General features: G+C 48.0%; 1 protein-coding gene across 1 annotated transcript in view; it reads right to left on the reverse strand.

The window, feature by feature from the left end:
* MYO7B (myosin VIIB) overlaps positions 1-15,091 on the reverse strand; it is a 1,466,289-nt gene that overhangs the window by 1,107,511 nt on the left and 343,687 nt on the right. The window contains exon 12 of the mRNA XM_069617875.1: positions 398-540. Within this exon, the coding sequence (XP_069473976.1) occupies positions 398-540 (143 nt within the window). The remainder of the gene's footprint in view (positions 1-397; positions 541-15,091) is intronic.

Genomic DNA, 15,091 nt, shown 5'->3' on the forward strand with positions numbered 1-15,091 from the left:
TTACAAGGAATGTACATTCCGAGTTAACAGGAAAAAACATACACGTGCAGAGGCGAGAAGGGCCAGAGAAATATGAACAGTACTAATGACCAGGTGAGTAATTACATACTCACTGAGACTAGACCAGGCTTAAACCTGGGTTCAAGGAACAAAACTGATAGCAATAGCACATTGCCAGCCTCTGTACCATGCATGTGGAAGCATGTGACCTACATGTATCAACATGTAATTAGGTGAAATGAGACTGATCCTTAGATGTGACACTGAGAAGGGTCACAACTGGTCAGACATGATTCCTACAATTATCAGATTGAAGTCGACACAAATTAGATCATTTCGTGTGAGCTGAGAACAAACAGAGGTCAAGAGAAGCAGGTATGAGTGTTCAACACTGTACCTGTTTGTGGAGAAATTTTCAAATCCGAAGATGTCAAGTAAACCGATGGACAGTCGTGGATTCTTTCCATCTGAGGAAGGCGGTGTAAAAATGGCAGCATTGATTTTATTCACTATCCATACAAACAGACGTCCGTAAATACCCTGTGGAAGAGGAGAAGAGAAGGGGGAATACAGAGTAAGCAGATACAAGTCCAGGCAGTGCACTGAATATATTTACCCAATAATGTCATCCCAAGTGTTCTAGCAGCCATCCCCATGTCTATTTATCATAGAGAGAAATAACTTATTGCACTATTCAATCAAAGACCCATAATCACAAATTATACGCAGTTCAAAGAGACATCTATTCACTGTTCAGTCATCCCAGCCAATCAGGGTATTTGGAATGCAGGCATTGTTTGTCGCTATGGCACCTGCGTTTCATGCCTAGGCAGCCACTGTGGTGCGTCCCTGCTACTGTTACAAGACTTGCTGCTTCCCCTTTATCAACCTACACCTCCCATTGCCATGTCCCCCCAAACCCCTGGGAAATAACTAATACTTACATTTTCTTCTCTTGGCATATTGCCGGTCTACTCTTCTCTAAAATGGCCTTAATGGAGGGGGAACAGACTTGCTTCCTAGCACTCTTTCATTGGTTACCATCTTTGCTTGAGTAACATTTCCCATCTACTCATGGGTGCTAATGGTGATATTAACTTGCAGGGCGGGCTGACCCTGTCAATAGGGAAAAGACAACGATGCGTAACTCGTGATCTTAACTTGGGCAGCAGAACTGGCCCGCCCTCCCATGTTAATATCACCTCTATAAACTAAACATATTCACCAGAGAGGCATGACTCTCCATATCCAATCATGATAAAGGGCCAGGCGGTCCATCAATTTGCATACCATAAGGACTCAGAAGGTACACTAAAATCTATACTAAAAAAGAAGTTGCAACACAATACCCTATTTACAATTCTGCCTTATCCTACAAGAGAAGGCATTATATTGCCTACTACCCTATCTGACTTCCTCATTCTGCCCTCTCCACCCTCCATCTCTCCTGTAATGCCTAAGAGCTTTAAAGTCTCCTCAAGGTGGTATTGGTAGCATGCAAGCAATCAACATGAAAAATATTCTGCCATATTCAGCTCACTGCACAACAGATTAGGAGACATGAAGAGGCGCGGACCAAAGTGGGAGGCGGCATGGGGTCATAGAGAGAGGCCAGGTGGGATCTCTGGTTCACGCTCAGCACGAAGAGCAGGTGAGGAACAGGCAGAAGTGGATACAGGGTGTGAGTGGGAGCAGTGGGAGAGGTGATGAGAGGTGTAGAGGGGAGCCCCTTCAAAGAGAAAGTGAGGGCAAAGGGTGAAGGGGCGACCTCCCTCAAAGCAAGAGAAAATGATGTTGGACAAGAGTCCCACTGACGTAAATGTAGGCACGGGAAAGGAGGCATTGGAAAAACCTGCATGGTGAAAACCTGTGCAGGAGAGACATGTAAGCATCATGGTAGGTATTCACAAATCAGGGTTGGGTGAGAAATTACAGAGACCCTTGGAGAACCCACGAAAAATGCCTAAAGTCTGATGAGTACCTTCTGATGTTATTTAGCAGAAGTTCAAAAATGTGTTAAAAGTTTCCCCGCGAACAATAAATGGGATAACATTCATAGACAAAGAGGAGTGTTGGCGAATGTGGCGACTACCAGAGGAGCTGTTCAGTGTAATTCTTGGAGAATCTTTCTACAGTGATTATTCTCGGTCCGACGCTGAAGGCGTAGCCTCACCTTCATAAACTCCTGCTCCCGCGTATGCGGAGCGTATGAGGAGTGTTGGCGAGTGTTAGCGCTGTGGAAGCGCTGACTGAGGAGGGCAGTTCGTGCCTCCTCGGGTGGCAATGCACTGTCGTCCCTACTCACTGAAAGGCCCCGTGGGAGAAAGTAAGCATACAGTAACACACTGGACACGCCTCTCACCGTAACCACCTAGAGAAGCTGTGAGCAAGGAGGTGAGTGAATCCGGACAGAAAGGTAAGAGGCTTTGTGCCCTTTTTTTGAACTTGAACCTCTCTGATTATTTGGGATGTGAATTGAAATAGAACTCTGAGGTCCATATGCCTAGGTGGCATTCGCTGCCCGGGGTCTTGAAGGAACCTATCAGTCTGGGGTGAGGGGTTACCATTGAGCAGTGTCCCTCAGTATACCTCAGCTCAGCACGAAGAGCTCCCCTTCTCAGCATGAAGTGAATTTGATTCACAATAATCTTGGGCAGATTTGACGACGCGCCGGTATCCGAACCAGCCATGGATCCAACAAAACAAGCTGGAGCTCGGACGCGCCTCCAATCAAAGATGGGAAGTGTCTGATTGGAAACCTCCTTGTCTAACCCACAAATGGAAAATCTCAATCGATCGCATGATCATGGCTGGGAAGGGAGCCCAAGGGCGTGTACACAAATAGAAATGCAGAGAGGAGGCAATCAGCCCGCAAACGCCAAAATGAAAGTCAGTCCAAACAATGGAAGTAATACTAACACTGATAGTTTAAATGGAGAAGAACTACCTGTATTTTCGAACTCGGAACTAGCGGCAAAACTAGCAGGAGATTTGTCTGCATTGACAGAAAAAATAATCAATCAAAGAAGAAAAAGTTTGTCATTCATTAAAGACAAACTGGAGGCGCTAGAAAAGATCCCACAGGATAATAATAAAACTACTGTTGGGGACGAAATGGAGGCCCCTGAGTGGGAGTGCCCATTAGTAAACCCTATAGCAGCAAGCGGTCAGGCAATACCACCAATGGGGCAAGTGTCAGAGAAATCACTGAGAGTGGGGGAGAGCAAACACCTCCATGGGACACCCTCTGTGTTTGATTTGAGTAACGACGAGGTACACCCGAATAATAGCATTGACCCTAGAAATGTTTCATCAGCGGAGGACTCAAGTCTGGACTCATCTGATATGTACTCAGAAAGGAAGAAGACCAAGGTGGGGGGCCTGTCAACCGCGGATTGTGCAAGTCTGCAAAAAAGTAATGGCAACTTTAACGATCTCCCTAGTGCCATTCTGCAAACTATATGAGGCCCTCCATTCAACATTGCAGGAGCAAGCCACTTTAATACGATCTTGGCAGTCGAAATGGAACAACATGGAGGCTTTAACGAAAAAATTGGAAGAACGACTCGATGTAGAAGCGGAAAACTCCAATCAATGGCAAAGAAGACTCTGCGTTCTAGCTAGGAGTGAATCGAACAATAAAATGCTTTTGATGACGGCTCTAGTAGAAGATGGAAAGTGGATGAGAGCCCACTGGAAAGCGGCTTAACAAATCTGCATGGAAACTAGAGCCTCCTCCGCAACCAACTTGGAAGAAGGGGCTCTTGAGGCTCCTAAAGCGACGATTGACCTGACAGTTAAACCCGCAGAATGCCCAAAAAAAATGCCTTCTCAATCTTTAATACCCCTTTAACAGGAGCCACGAAAAAGGAGTGCACTAGGGGAAAGAAAAGAAAGAACAATACTTTATTGGAGAAAAAACACTATACCAAGGAAAGAAATGGTTGGCTCGAGAAGATTTCTATGACATATACATATCATCCATATCATCCATCTGTGGCCCCTCTGACAGTGGCCTCCAAAAAAGCCCCAAAAAAACTGCTTTTGAATCAAGATGTATCATGAATGCCAGATGCGATGGCTGCCGCAAATGGAAATACTGAAGATTATAGTGATGACACATCATTTCAAATAGAGGGTGGCCTGAGTGATCTGGTGGAACTAATTGAAGAGGAAGAAGATGCGCAATGGAATAACCTAAGCACCTCCGTGAACTGAGCTCTCCAAAGTGAAAACATCCAAGCAAAGGGTATGACACTGAGAAATCAGCACCACTCTTCCAAACAATGGAAGACGAAAGAGAAAAGGATGTTCGAATAAGAAGCCGAGAACTTGAAAGTAGGAATCAAAGATACAGGGGAAGATCTCCTCTAGGGGAAACGATCCATGCTCATGCTAAAACTAAGCCATTCAGAGAACGATCAATCGGCAACAAGAACAGGGATGATAACATGAGGAGAAATCCCAATCATGAATTACCAGGTTACTCACCGTAGTTACCACCTTACTCCTAGTCCATAGTCCCCTTTCCTCCATACTTATGGGACATCTCTCCGTCCTGTGGGACGGGACCGGAGCACTTTGTAAAAAGCATCCACATTTTTTTCAAAAATGTGTCCCTCCTCTCTTTCCTGCACGGGGCCCGGCACACGGCCGTAACCCCGCCCACCTTGGCTCCGCCCCACGCATCGCCCATCAGTCCTTTTCTATCGCAGGGTCAAAGACCCATTAGCAATAATAGAGGAACCTTATTAGAGGGGACGGCGGGTGGGTGTATGGAAGAAAAAGGGGACTATGGACTAGGAGTAAGGTGGTCACTACGGTGAGTAACCTGGTAATACTCCTACGTCCCGTTCCCTTTCCTCCATACTTATGGGAGATTGCCAAGCACTCCCTACGGAACTATGGGTGGATGGAAATACCCCTTACTGAAACAGGTTCTTCAGCAGAGCCTGGCCAAACTGAGCGTCAGCTCTAGAGCTCATATCGAGGCAGTAATGCCTACAGAAAGCAGATGGGGAGGCCCAAGTAGCCTCTTTAGCGATGGACTCCCAGGGAACATACTTCTGAAAAGCAACCGCGGCTGCCTTGCCCCGCACCAGGTGTGCATGGATACCTTTAGGAGGTTTCAGCTTTTGGACGGTGAAAGATTCCGTGATACAGGCGGCAATCCACCTGAAAATAGATGCCTTAGATGCCGGCCTGCCGTGAGGGTTACCGAAGGTCACAAAAAGTTGGGAAGAACTCCGAAGCTCAGAAGTCCAGAATTCCTGTCCAGGTAGAACTTAAGAGCTCTTCGGACATCCAGACAGTGTAGAACCCTTTCCGCCTCCGAGGCAGGGTTCGGAAAAAAGACCGGAAGGGAAATCGACTGATTCAGATGGAATTCGGTCACTACCTTTGGTAAGAAAGCTGGGTTTGTCCGAAGGACTACCTTGTCCTTGTGAAAGACCAAGAAAGGATGCTCCACCGACAATGCCTGGAGCTCACTCACTCTCCTCGCTGACGTAACAGCGACCAGAAAGGACACTTTCCAGGACACGTACTTGAGGTCAACCGTAGCCACTGGCTCAAAGGGTTTATGGCACAGCACCGTCAGGACTACATTTAGGTCCCAAGGCGGGTGCGGACTATGAACCGGAGGGTAGATGCGTGTCAAGCCAGCAAAATGTCTCTTCACCACAGGGTTAGTTAGAGAATAAGAACACCGCTCTGTAGAGAGGTAAGCGGAAACCGCTGAGAGATAAGTCCTGCAAGACAGAACATGAACCCCTGACTCTGCTAGGGGGGATACGAAGGACAGTACCGTGTCAATCTTTGCCACCCTTGGGTCCAATTCTTTCTCCAAACACCAATGACAGAACCTGAGCCATTTACTCTTGTATTGGGATCTGGTCGAGGGTTTCCTGGCTGCCTGGATAATGCGCATGTTATCCGCAGACAAACCCAAACGCTCTAGAGACGTGAACTCAGGCACCATGCCGCCAAGTTGAGCGATTGTGGGGAGGGATGCCACATCTGCTGTTCCCCTTGGTGAAGAAGATCGGGAGTTACTGATTACCTGAATGGCGGACACACCGACAGGTGTTGAAGTTCTGAAAACCAAAACCTGGCCGGCCACCACAGAGCTATCAGTAGAAGAGAACAGTTGACAGAGCTCTTCAACTTCACATTGCTCGATGAACTAGGGGAAGAGGCGGGAAGGCGTAAGCTCTCATGTTGTGCCATGGAATCTCGAGAGCGTCACCCAGAGAGGAGGCTCCCAGCCCCCCTCTAGAGGCGTACTGAGGAAGCTTCTTGTTTACCGCCGTGGCGAAGAGGTCCACCTCTGGTGTGCCCCAACGCGAGAAAATCCATGAGAGGATCTCCGCCTTCAACTCCCACTCGTAGCTGACCACTGTCCGCCGGCTGAGGGCATCCACAGTGACATTCAGCTGGCCCAGACCCCATGAAGCACGGCCCACTCCGAAATCTGGATGGACAGGTCCATGAGAGGGGGAGACTTTGTTCCCCCTTGCTTGTTTACGTAATACATTGATACCACATTGTCCGTTCTTATGCAGACCACCTTGTTGACAATGAGCGGTCTGAACGCCTTGAGCGCCAGAAAGATCGCCACAAGCTCCAAATGATTTATGTGCAGGAGCTTGTCCTGGGGCGACCAGACCTGAAGAAGATCTAACATCGCACCCCACCCCAAAAGGGAGGTGTCTGTCGTGATCGTCACCATGGGGGCTGGGTCTTGAAACCCTGCGCCCACTGACAGGTTGCTGAGAGATGACCACCAGTCCAGGTCCACTCTCATGGAATCCGGAATCATTATCCGCTTGGAATCCGGGTCCACAGCCTGACGCCAGGAACTCCGAAGAGCCATCTGGGTACGTCTCATTTTGAGACGAGCAAGAGGAAGAGCCAGTACACACAAGGCCATGAGGCCCAGAAGCCTCTGGAACCACCAGGCTGACATGCTCTCTGACTGCACAAACATCTGACACGTGGCCAACAAATCCGCCATTCTGTCCCCGGTCAGATACATTCGGCAGTCAATCGTGTTCCAACGAAAACCCAGGAAAGTCAGGTCCTGTGAGACCGTCATGGAGGATTTCCGCCAGTTCACCGACAGCCCAAGATGGAACAGGAGCTGAAGGAGAGACTGGAGGTTGCCCGCTGCTGCCAACGGACAAGGGCTGCGTAGGAGCCAGTCGTCCAAATAGGGATACACATGGATACCCTGGAGACGAAGATAGGCCGCAATCACCGACATCATTTTCGTGAAGACACGCGGCGCCGAACTGAGGCCAAAAGGAAGCACCCGAAACTGGAAGTGCTCCTCTCCCAAAGAGAAGCGGATGTATCTCCTGTGTGGATTCCAAATCAGGATATGCATGTACGCATCCTGAAGATCCACCACGCTGAGCCAATCGCCCATCTGCAAAGAGGAGCGAATCTGGCCGGGCGTGATCATCTTGAATTTCTCTTGGGGTAGGAAAAGATTGAACTGGGAAAGGTCTAGGATGGTGCGCAGGCCAGCCTGGTTGGGTTTGAGCACCGTAAACAGCCGGAAGTAAAAACCCTCCCCTCGCTCTCCAAGGGGAACGGGTTCCACAGCTCTGAGGTGCAGAAGTTTCTGAACCTCGGCCTTGAGGGAGGGTGAGCCCGACAGCTGAAAAGGAGGGTTGAGGGGTGGGGTAGGGGGTAAAGGCAAGCGGAAGCCCGCTCGAGCGACTGACAAGACCCATCTGTCTTCTGTGATGGTCTGCCACGCCTCCCAATGAGACGCAATGCGTCCTCCCACCGGGGTCTCGTGCGAGCGCAGAAAACCCTCATTTGGCAAGCTTATCGGTGGCGGTGCGACCTGAACCTGATGAGGAGGCTGAGGAGCGGGAGAAAAACCGCATACCGTTGTCTACGGCGGTTATTCCCCGCAGGAGTATCCACTCTGCAAGATTTGCGGTCGAGGAAGCCCCTAAAACCAGAGGAAGGTCGACTTTGCGACAACGGTCTTTGAGACTTGAAGGGAGCCTTAACCAGAACAGACAATGATTTAGCCGTCTGAGTGCTATCTTTGGTTTAGGTGAGCTCTACATCAGTAGAAGAGTGAAAAAGCTCCTTACCATCGAATGGAAGGTCCATAACCTTGTCTTGCATTTCCTTCGAAAACTTAGTGGCATGCAGCCACACTTGCTGCGAGGTATCAACCCCAAGCATCAGACCCCGAGCCGAGGTGTCTATGTGATGAGTCGCAGCCTCCAGGAGATCCTGGGCCAAGACCCTGGCATCAGAAAGGCCCCCTCTGAAATCTTCCAACTTCTCAAACGGAATGTGCTCCTCAAACTCCGACAGACCTCTCCACATCCGCATGTTAGCTCCCGCCAAAATCAATTCTGCATTGGCCTGCCTGAGCTGTGAGGCCGAATTGGCAAAGATTTTCCTCCCTAGGGAGTCCAGGAGCTTGCCCTCCTTTCCCAAGACCTGAGTAGCCGTCGCAGAGGAGGATGCTGCAGGCCTGGATTGCAACGTAGCTGCAGCCACCACTGTGGAGGAGGGAGGCAGACAAAACGACAAGGACACTTCTTCCGAAGAATGCAGCCTGTACCTCGCGTCAATCTTTTTATTGACAAAAAGTCCTGAGTGTGGCTTTTCCCAAACTCTTCGGACCTCGGCCAGAACGTCCTTCTGCAAGAACAGGCCGGTACGCTACAAAGGAGACAAGGTGAACGCCCCAGAAAGCACGCCCTCCTGCGGAGCGGGTGCCTCGGGCACCGGAACATCTAAGAAACTCATCATGGCCAGCACCCGGTCATGGAAAGCTCTGATAGAGCGGGGGAGGTCCTCGTTGTCCTGATCGCCTTGAGGGTCATCTGACAGGTCAGGATCCTGCTGAGCCGTGTCAGGCACTGCCTTGTCCACTGGGGACAATGGTGGCAAAGGCGGAAACGCAGGGGAAGGCACCACGGGCAAGGGAGGCGCCGGCGGGACCACCGGCGGAACTGCTGGAGCCGGAGGCGCAGGTGGACATATCTCCTTGAAAAGCCCTTTGAAATATTCCCTCATGGGGTCGGTGCACATAAGCGCTTGAAATTTACCGAAAAAGGCATCCTCAGGAGATTGTTTCGGAACCCGAGGAGGCCTCTCATGAGGTGGACAAATGCAGGGACGTAGCGGGCAGGGGTGCCACACTGGCCCCTCCACTGACGTATCCACATAAATCAAGGGAGCCGCCCCCGCAGGCAACGAAACATTGTGCGGAAGAGGCATCCGGGCGTTCCAATCATAAACCGGCCAGTAAGGATACGCACAAGGGACCTTAGGTTCACCCGAAGGACCAAACCCTACACCAGGGGCCGATGGCGTAGTTGTAGGGGTAGTACCTAAAATGGCCGCCGTGGTCGTGGCGGGAACAGCCGCCATTTTGGCCTCATCTGAGGGGAACTGCTGCACGTGAGGAAGTGAGGCAGGGGTCCCCGTCGATGGGTCAGGGGTCTTAACTTTAGCCTTAACGTAAGGAACCTCGGCAGAGCCGGTACTATGAGGCCTGGAATGTTTCTGCGACATACCAACCGCCAACTGAGCCTTCGAAGGAAGGGCCTAGGCACTGCCGGTAAAAGAAGAAACTTTCTTCTTTGCCCCGTCAACAGATCTGGTGTCACCACAAGAGCGGGAACGGTGAGCAACCGCTTTCACCGACAGGGCCTTGCCCGGCCCCTCAGAACTGTTGGTATCCTTAGCCTCTGTACGAGGGACCTTGGACCTAGGCCCGGTAGAAGACTTATCGGCACGGGCCTCGAACATCCGTTCGGTAACCTCAAGCCCAGCCAAGACCTCGGGGCGCACCCCGGTTTTGTTTTTGAGGGAAGCCGAAAGAGCGGCCTCAGAGCAAGCTCCGGTACCCCACGACTCAGTAGAACTGGGTCTACAAACAGCCCCCACAGGAGGGGCCTTGGAGCGTACTCTGGTGAACACAGGCCCCTTACGGAGACCCTCGGAGAAAACTCTGGTAGAATTATTAGGCCCGACAGGCACCTCAGGGCGAACCCTGGTAACAGAGCGATCAACGCCCCTCCCGGCCCGAGAGGAACCCGGAAAGGTATCCCCCGGCCGGGGTGCTCTGAAAAGTAAAGAACTTACCAGGCGTTTTTTCTTCTTGTCGATGAACGCCTGAAATTGAGAAGGAGGAGTTTGTCCAAACACCTCCTCCCACCGCTCCAACCGACGTTGAAGTCCCCGGACCAAAAGGGAGTCACAGTAAAAACAGGAGTCCCAACGGTGTTCCGGACCCAAACACTCTAAACAAAAAGGATGGGGATCCGCCCTCGCGAAGCGACAGTGACACGACAAACAGTCTGGGAAATCTAGTTTAAAAGACATAGACATACTAGTAAACAAACGCTAGCGAGAGCCAGAGAGGAAAGCAGGGAAGAAAGTCTTCCGAGGATGCAAGTGCGTCCGGCCCCGATCGTGCGGAGAAAAGGACTGATGGGCGATGCGCAGGGCGGAGCCAAGGTGGACGGGGTTATGGCCGCGTGCCAGGCCCCGCGCAGGAAAGAGAGGAGGGACACATTTTTGAAAAAAATGTGGATGCATTTTAGAAAGTGCTCCGGTCCCGTCCCACAGGACGGAGAGATGTCCCATAAGTATAGAGGAAAGGGGACGGGACGTAGGAGTAAAAGGAAAAGGATTTAAGCCAAGTTCCCGTTCGAACTATGAGAGAAACCAAAATATAACCTCCAGGAATAATCGTAATAATGATCCAAAGCTAACATTGGTCAGAAGATCCAATGACAGATCGTTACTCCTGAATAGAAGTAATGTGATGAAGCTAATAAGACATGTGCCAGCATTACGGCACATAACATCAGAGTATATACGAGTGGTGGAGTTTATATCAGAAGATAGGGATGATAGAGTAATCCTGCACCTAAAGTCCATCAATATCAAAGATGTCCTATTGAAACAAAAGGAAAAACTATTGGCCCTGGGGTATGACTTGAAGGAATTTGTGCAAACCCCAATAAGGGAAAAAAAGACGAGAAAAATAGACCCCTACAGGGCAATTACTCTAAATTAGTCCCAACTGCCACTACGTAGCCCAAAAAAAGAGAAAATGAAGAACCAAATCTCAAGATCATTCAGCCTCCCAATTTCGAAAAAGGAAACATCACAATTGGGAAACTTCACGATTAGGAATGAAGATTGCCTTAAACACGATCAGCTAAATCCCAATAAAAAGAGGAAATCGGCTCATGAATCCCAAGATTGGTCTTGGATTGCAGAAAGTCTAGTGAAAAGAAATATATAGACTTTGGACCATGTATTGGGTGAGGAGTTAAAAGTGGGCTGTTGGAATACCCGGGGCTTTGAATTTTTGTTTACCGATAAGGATATCATACTAGGGAGATTTAACATCATATGCCTCCAAGAGACATGGCTAAGAAAGAAACCTGCATGTGACGGCTACAAGGTGTATTGGAACCCGGCTTTAAAGGGGGTGCGTGGGAGACTATACCCCGGCCTATTAACTCAGATAAAGGTGGATGATGGCATAAAAGTGACTTCCACTCCACCCCAAACTTGTATACCCAGATACTGGAAATGGAAAGATCCTCGGAACTGGGTTCATCTATGTTTTTACTGATCAATGTATATAGAGGAATGAAGGGTCCTGCGATTGAGAGTTGGTTGAAAACGATTGTGGAGAGAATGGATTTCTTCTTGATAGAGGGTGGTAATTGTGAAATCCTAATTTGTGGAGACTTCAACTTTCGCCTCCTATCAAAAGAGGGTATACCCACTTGTCATGAAAATCTACAGGGGTTGGCTATGAAGTGGATGAATGAGATGGCCTCACATGATATGGAACTAGTGAATGGCTCATATGTGGGTGATCGGCCGGGGAGAAACACCTGGAGAAGTAGAATACAGGCTGCATGCCTGGATTTCTGCTTTGTCTCTTCTGCTTTGGGGCAGCTGATATCCAGATTTGAGGTGATCTCCGTGCATCAGAGCGACCACGAGTTACTAGCTATAACCATCCAGACCCCCATAGTCAAGACCAGGCCAACTTTCATGCCTCCGATTGAAATCAATGAAGGTCTGAATAGACTAAAAATCCCAGCGACTATCACTCCGTTTCTGGCAGAATGGCACAAACTGGAAATTGCCAAAGATGGAAAACTGGTAGAATATGCATGGACCTTGACAGGTTTTATAAAAAAATAATGGCCCCAAAGGAAAGCCTGTTTTAGCCCCAGTACACACATATGATATTGAATTAGTAAAATGGCGCCGGGTTTACCGAGCAGAGATGAGGAAACTAAAACGAAGTAATCTCCCGCAATTAAAGGGTCTACTCAAAAAATGTAGCTAGATGTATAAAAACTGGGTAAAGAGCCATAAGGGGATTTTTAAGCAAAGAGATGCAGAAACAATGCTGCGTACAATCTGCAGCAATAACTCCCGTAATTTATGGGAGTTAATCAATAATATCGGCGGTAGTAAAAGACACCACCTATTTGGGGGAGTGTCGGAAGAATGCTGGGTATATCATTATAATATCCTGTTTAAGGCCCCGGCTACTAGTTCTCTAAAATTGGAGAGAGGGAGGGTAAATGTCTGGCGATTTAAATTCGACAAAGACCTGGTAATCATGATCAAGAAGCTCAGTACATCTAGAGCTGCAGGTCCCAATGGGTCTCCAAAAGTGAGATGACGAGCAACCCTGAAGCTTGGGCAAGTTTTGCCTTCGCACTATTTTCCCAGATAATCTTAAACCGTAAGATTCCTAAATCTTGGCGAGAAGGATGGGTGGTTCCCATATTCAAGAAGGGTGATAGGACAGATCTAAAGAACTATCGTCCTATCGCCCTTCGGGATTCTCTGCGAAAGCTTTTTGGCTCACTAATACTTCGGGACCTAAATAAGTGGGCTTCGACTAAGGGGATCTTGGACCCCAGACAGGCCGACTTTCTAAAGGGTGTGGGGACCCAGATGAATCTCTTTGCCCTGAATCTACTCAAACAGAGAGCCCTTGCAAATAATACCACAATCATTATGGCTTTCCTACACCTGCATCAAGCATTTGACGGAGTACATCAAGACCGTCTGTGGGAGAAGCTGAAAGCATGGGACTGCCCAATTGACATCAGAGAGGCAATTCAAGCGCTATACCTCTATCGGGGTCAGATTGGGCTCTGATGTCAGACTGTCTAGGAGAATCTGGACTTTCAGGGGACTAAAACAAGGGTGTGCGCTGGCTCCCATTCTATTATGTATGTACCTATCCGATCTGGGCATCTCGCAAAATACCATCCGTGTCTTTCCACAAAAAATGAATGGAAGTGAGTTAGCATGGCTACTGTGCACAGACGATATTGTCTTTCTAGATTTAACTGAAATTGGTCTGCAAAGGAGAATAGTGGCCTTTAATGATTACCTAAACATAAATGGTATGAAAATGAATGTAGGAAAGTCCCATATTATGATCATGTCAACGGCCAAGAAAAGGAATATCACAGTTTTCTCTTGGAAGGTTGGTAACTTGCGTATGGTGTTTGTAGATGCAATCACATACTTGGGTGTGAAAATTAACAGAAACATCAATGAAAGCACACATGCATCTTGGCTGAAATTAAAACTTTTAGCCCTTGCGAATCAAGGAATTGCCATCCATAGACGCCAGATACCCTTGGGTCAGGCGCGCTTTATAAATAAAATAAACAAACAAACAAACAAACAAAGCTATGGGGCCTTTTCTATACTACCAATTCTAAGGTTCTATTGTCAAAAGGTCATACAAGCTGGCACCTACGGGGCAGAAACCCTACCGAACCTAAACAAAAAAATATGGCCACAAATGGAAGGCCATTTCTGGCAGAAAATGTTAAGATTAACAACCTGTTTATCGACAGTAAAAATCTGCCATGAACTGCGATTATAATCAATTGCATCCATAGTTCTGTGGAGGGAAATTTCTTTCTTTGGCAAATGTATTATGGAAGACCCTGCAAGCTCTTACTCCATATGATGTGTGGAAGGGGATATTAAGGAAAAACTGTTGGCAAATCGGTATGTGGATATGATGGAGGTCCTACAGCTCTTAGAGGTGGATGAAATCTTGTTGAAGGAAAATCCGATGAAGGTGAAATATCGACTGGAAAGAACCGACTGGATCCAAACCATTGAAGCAAGGCCTATTCTACCAGATTCTTTCAAATGGTGGATGGGGAAGAGAGGCTTAAACAAACTCCCACATTACCTATTTAAGTTTCCATCCTCCTTCTATAGAAATGTACTTCTCTGTTGCAGAATGAATAATATGCCAACAAGAGAAATTCAATTTAAGCACCAGCAAAAGGGGATAGAAAATAATAACTGTCGATTTTGAAATAAAAACGACGTGGCTGAATCCCTATACCATATAGCTATGGTCTGTGTAAATATGAACCTGGAAAGAGCAATTTATATGGGAGAGTGTAGGAGGGCAACTCTAAGTTCGGAGGATTATTGGGATTGCATCCTGATCGGCCATCAAAAAGCACCTACTCTGTCAATGTTGAAATTTATAAATGCAATGATTGGCCAAAAAAATGAGGAACGAATAATTGATGGGTAACCCGGGAAGCCGTTGCATATGGGATCTGGTGTTGGAGAGTGAATAGGATGAATGTGACAATATTGGTTGAAAGTGGAGAGTGATGGAAGGCTCAGTCTTAGACTCCTTCATTTCTTTTTTTTAAGAAGTAACTGTTAAAGGTTTCGTTTATACTAGAAACTGCATATGCTGTTTGCCTTTTTCCTTAGTTTGAAACCAATAAAACTTTATTTTTTTTAACTAGTCAAACAGCTGCTATATTTTAAAGCTAGTTAAGTCCCAGTTCTACCCCGGAGGTGTGACCAAAGAGGCAAACAACCCAGGAAACTACAGAGAAGACCGCCCTTGAAGAGCTCCAGTTCCGGGTTTGAGTCCCAACCATGAGAGAAGGTTGGATGCCTAGCAGGATTCAAGCCAATAGAAGTCAATGGAGATTTGTGGCAGAAGAGGGCCTGCAGAACCACACTACTGCTGGACCTATGAGAACCTGAAAATGATGCC

The sequence above is a fragment of the Ambystoma mexicanum genome, chromosome 10 (assembly GCF_040938575.1).
Source record: "Ambystoma mexicanum isolate Mex_15411 chromosome 10, UKY_AmexF1_1, whole genome shotgun sequence".
NCBI classification, from domain to species: domain Eukaryota; kingdom Metazoa; phylum Chordata; class Amphibia; order Caudata; family Ambystomatidae; genus Ambystoma; species Ambystoma mexicanum.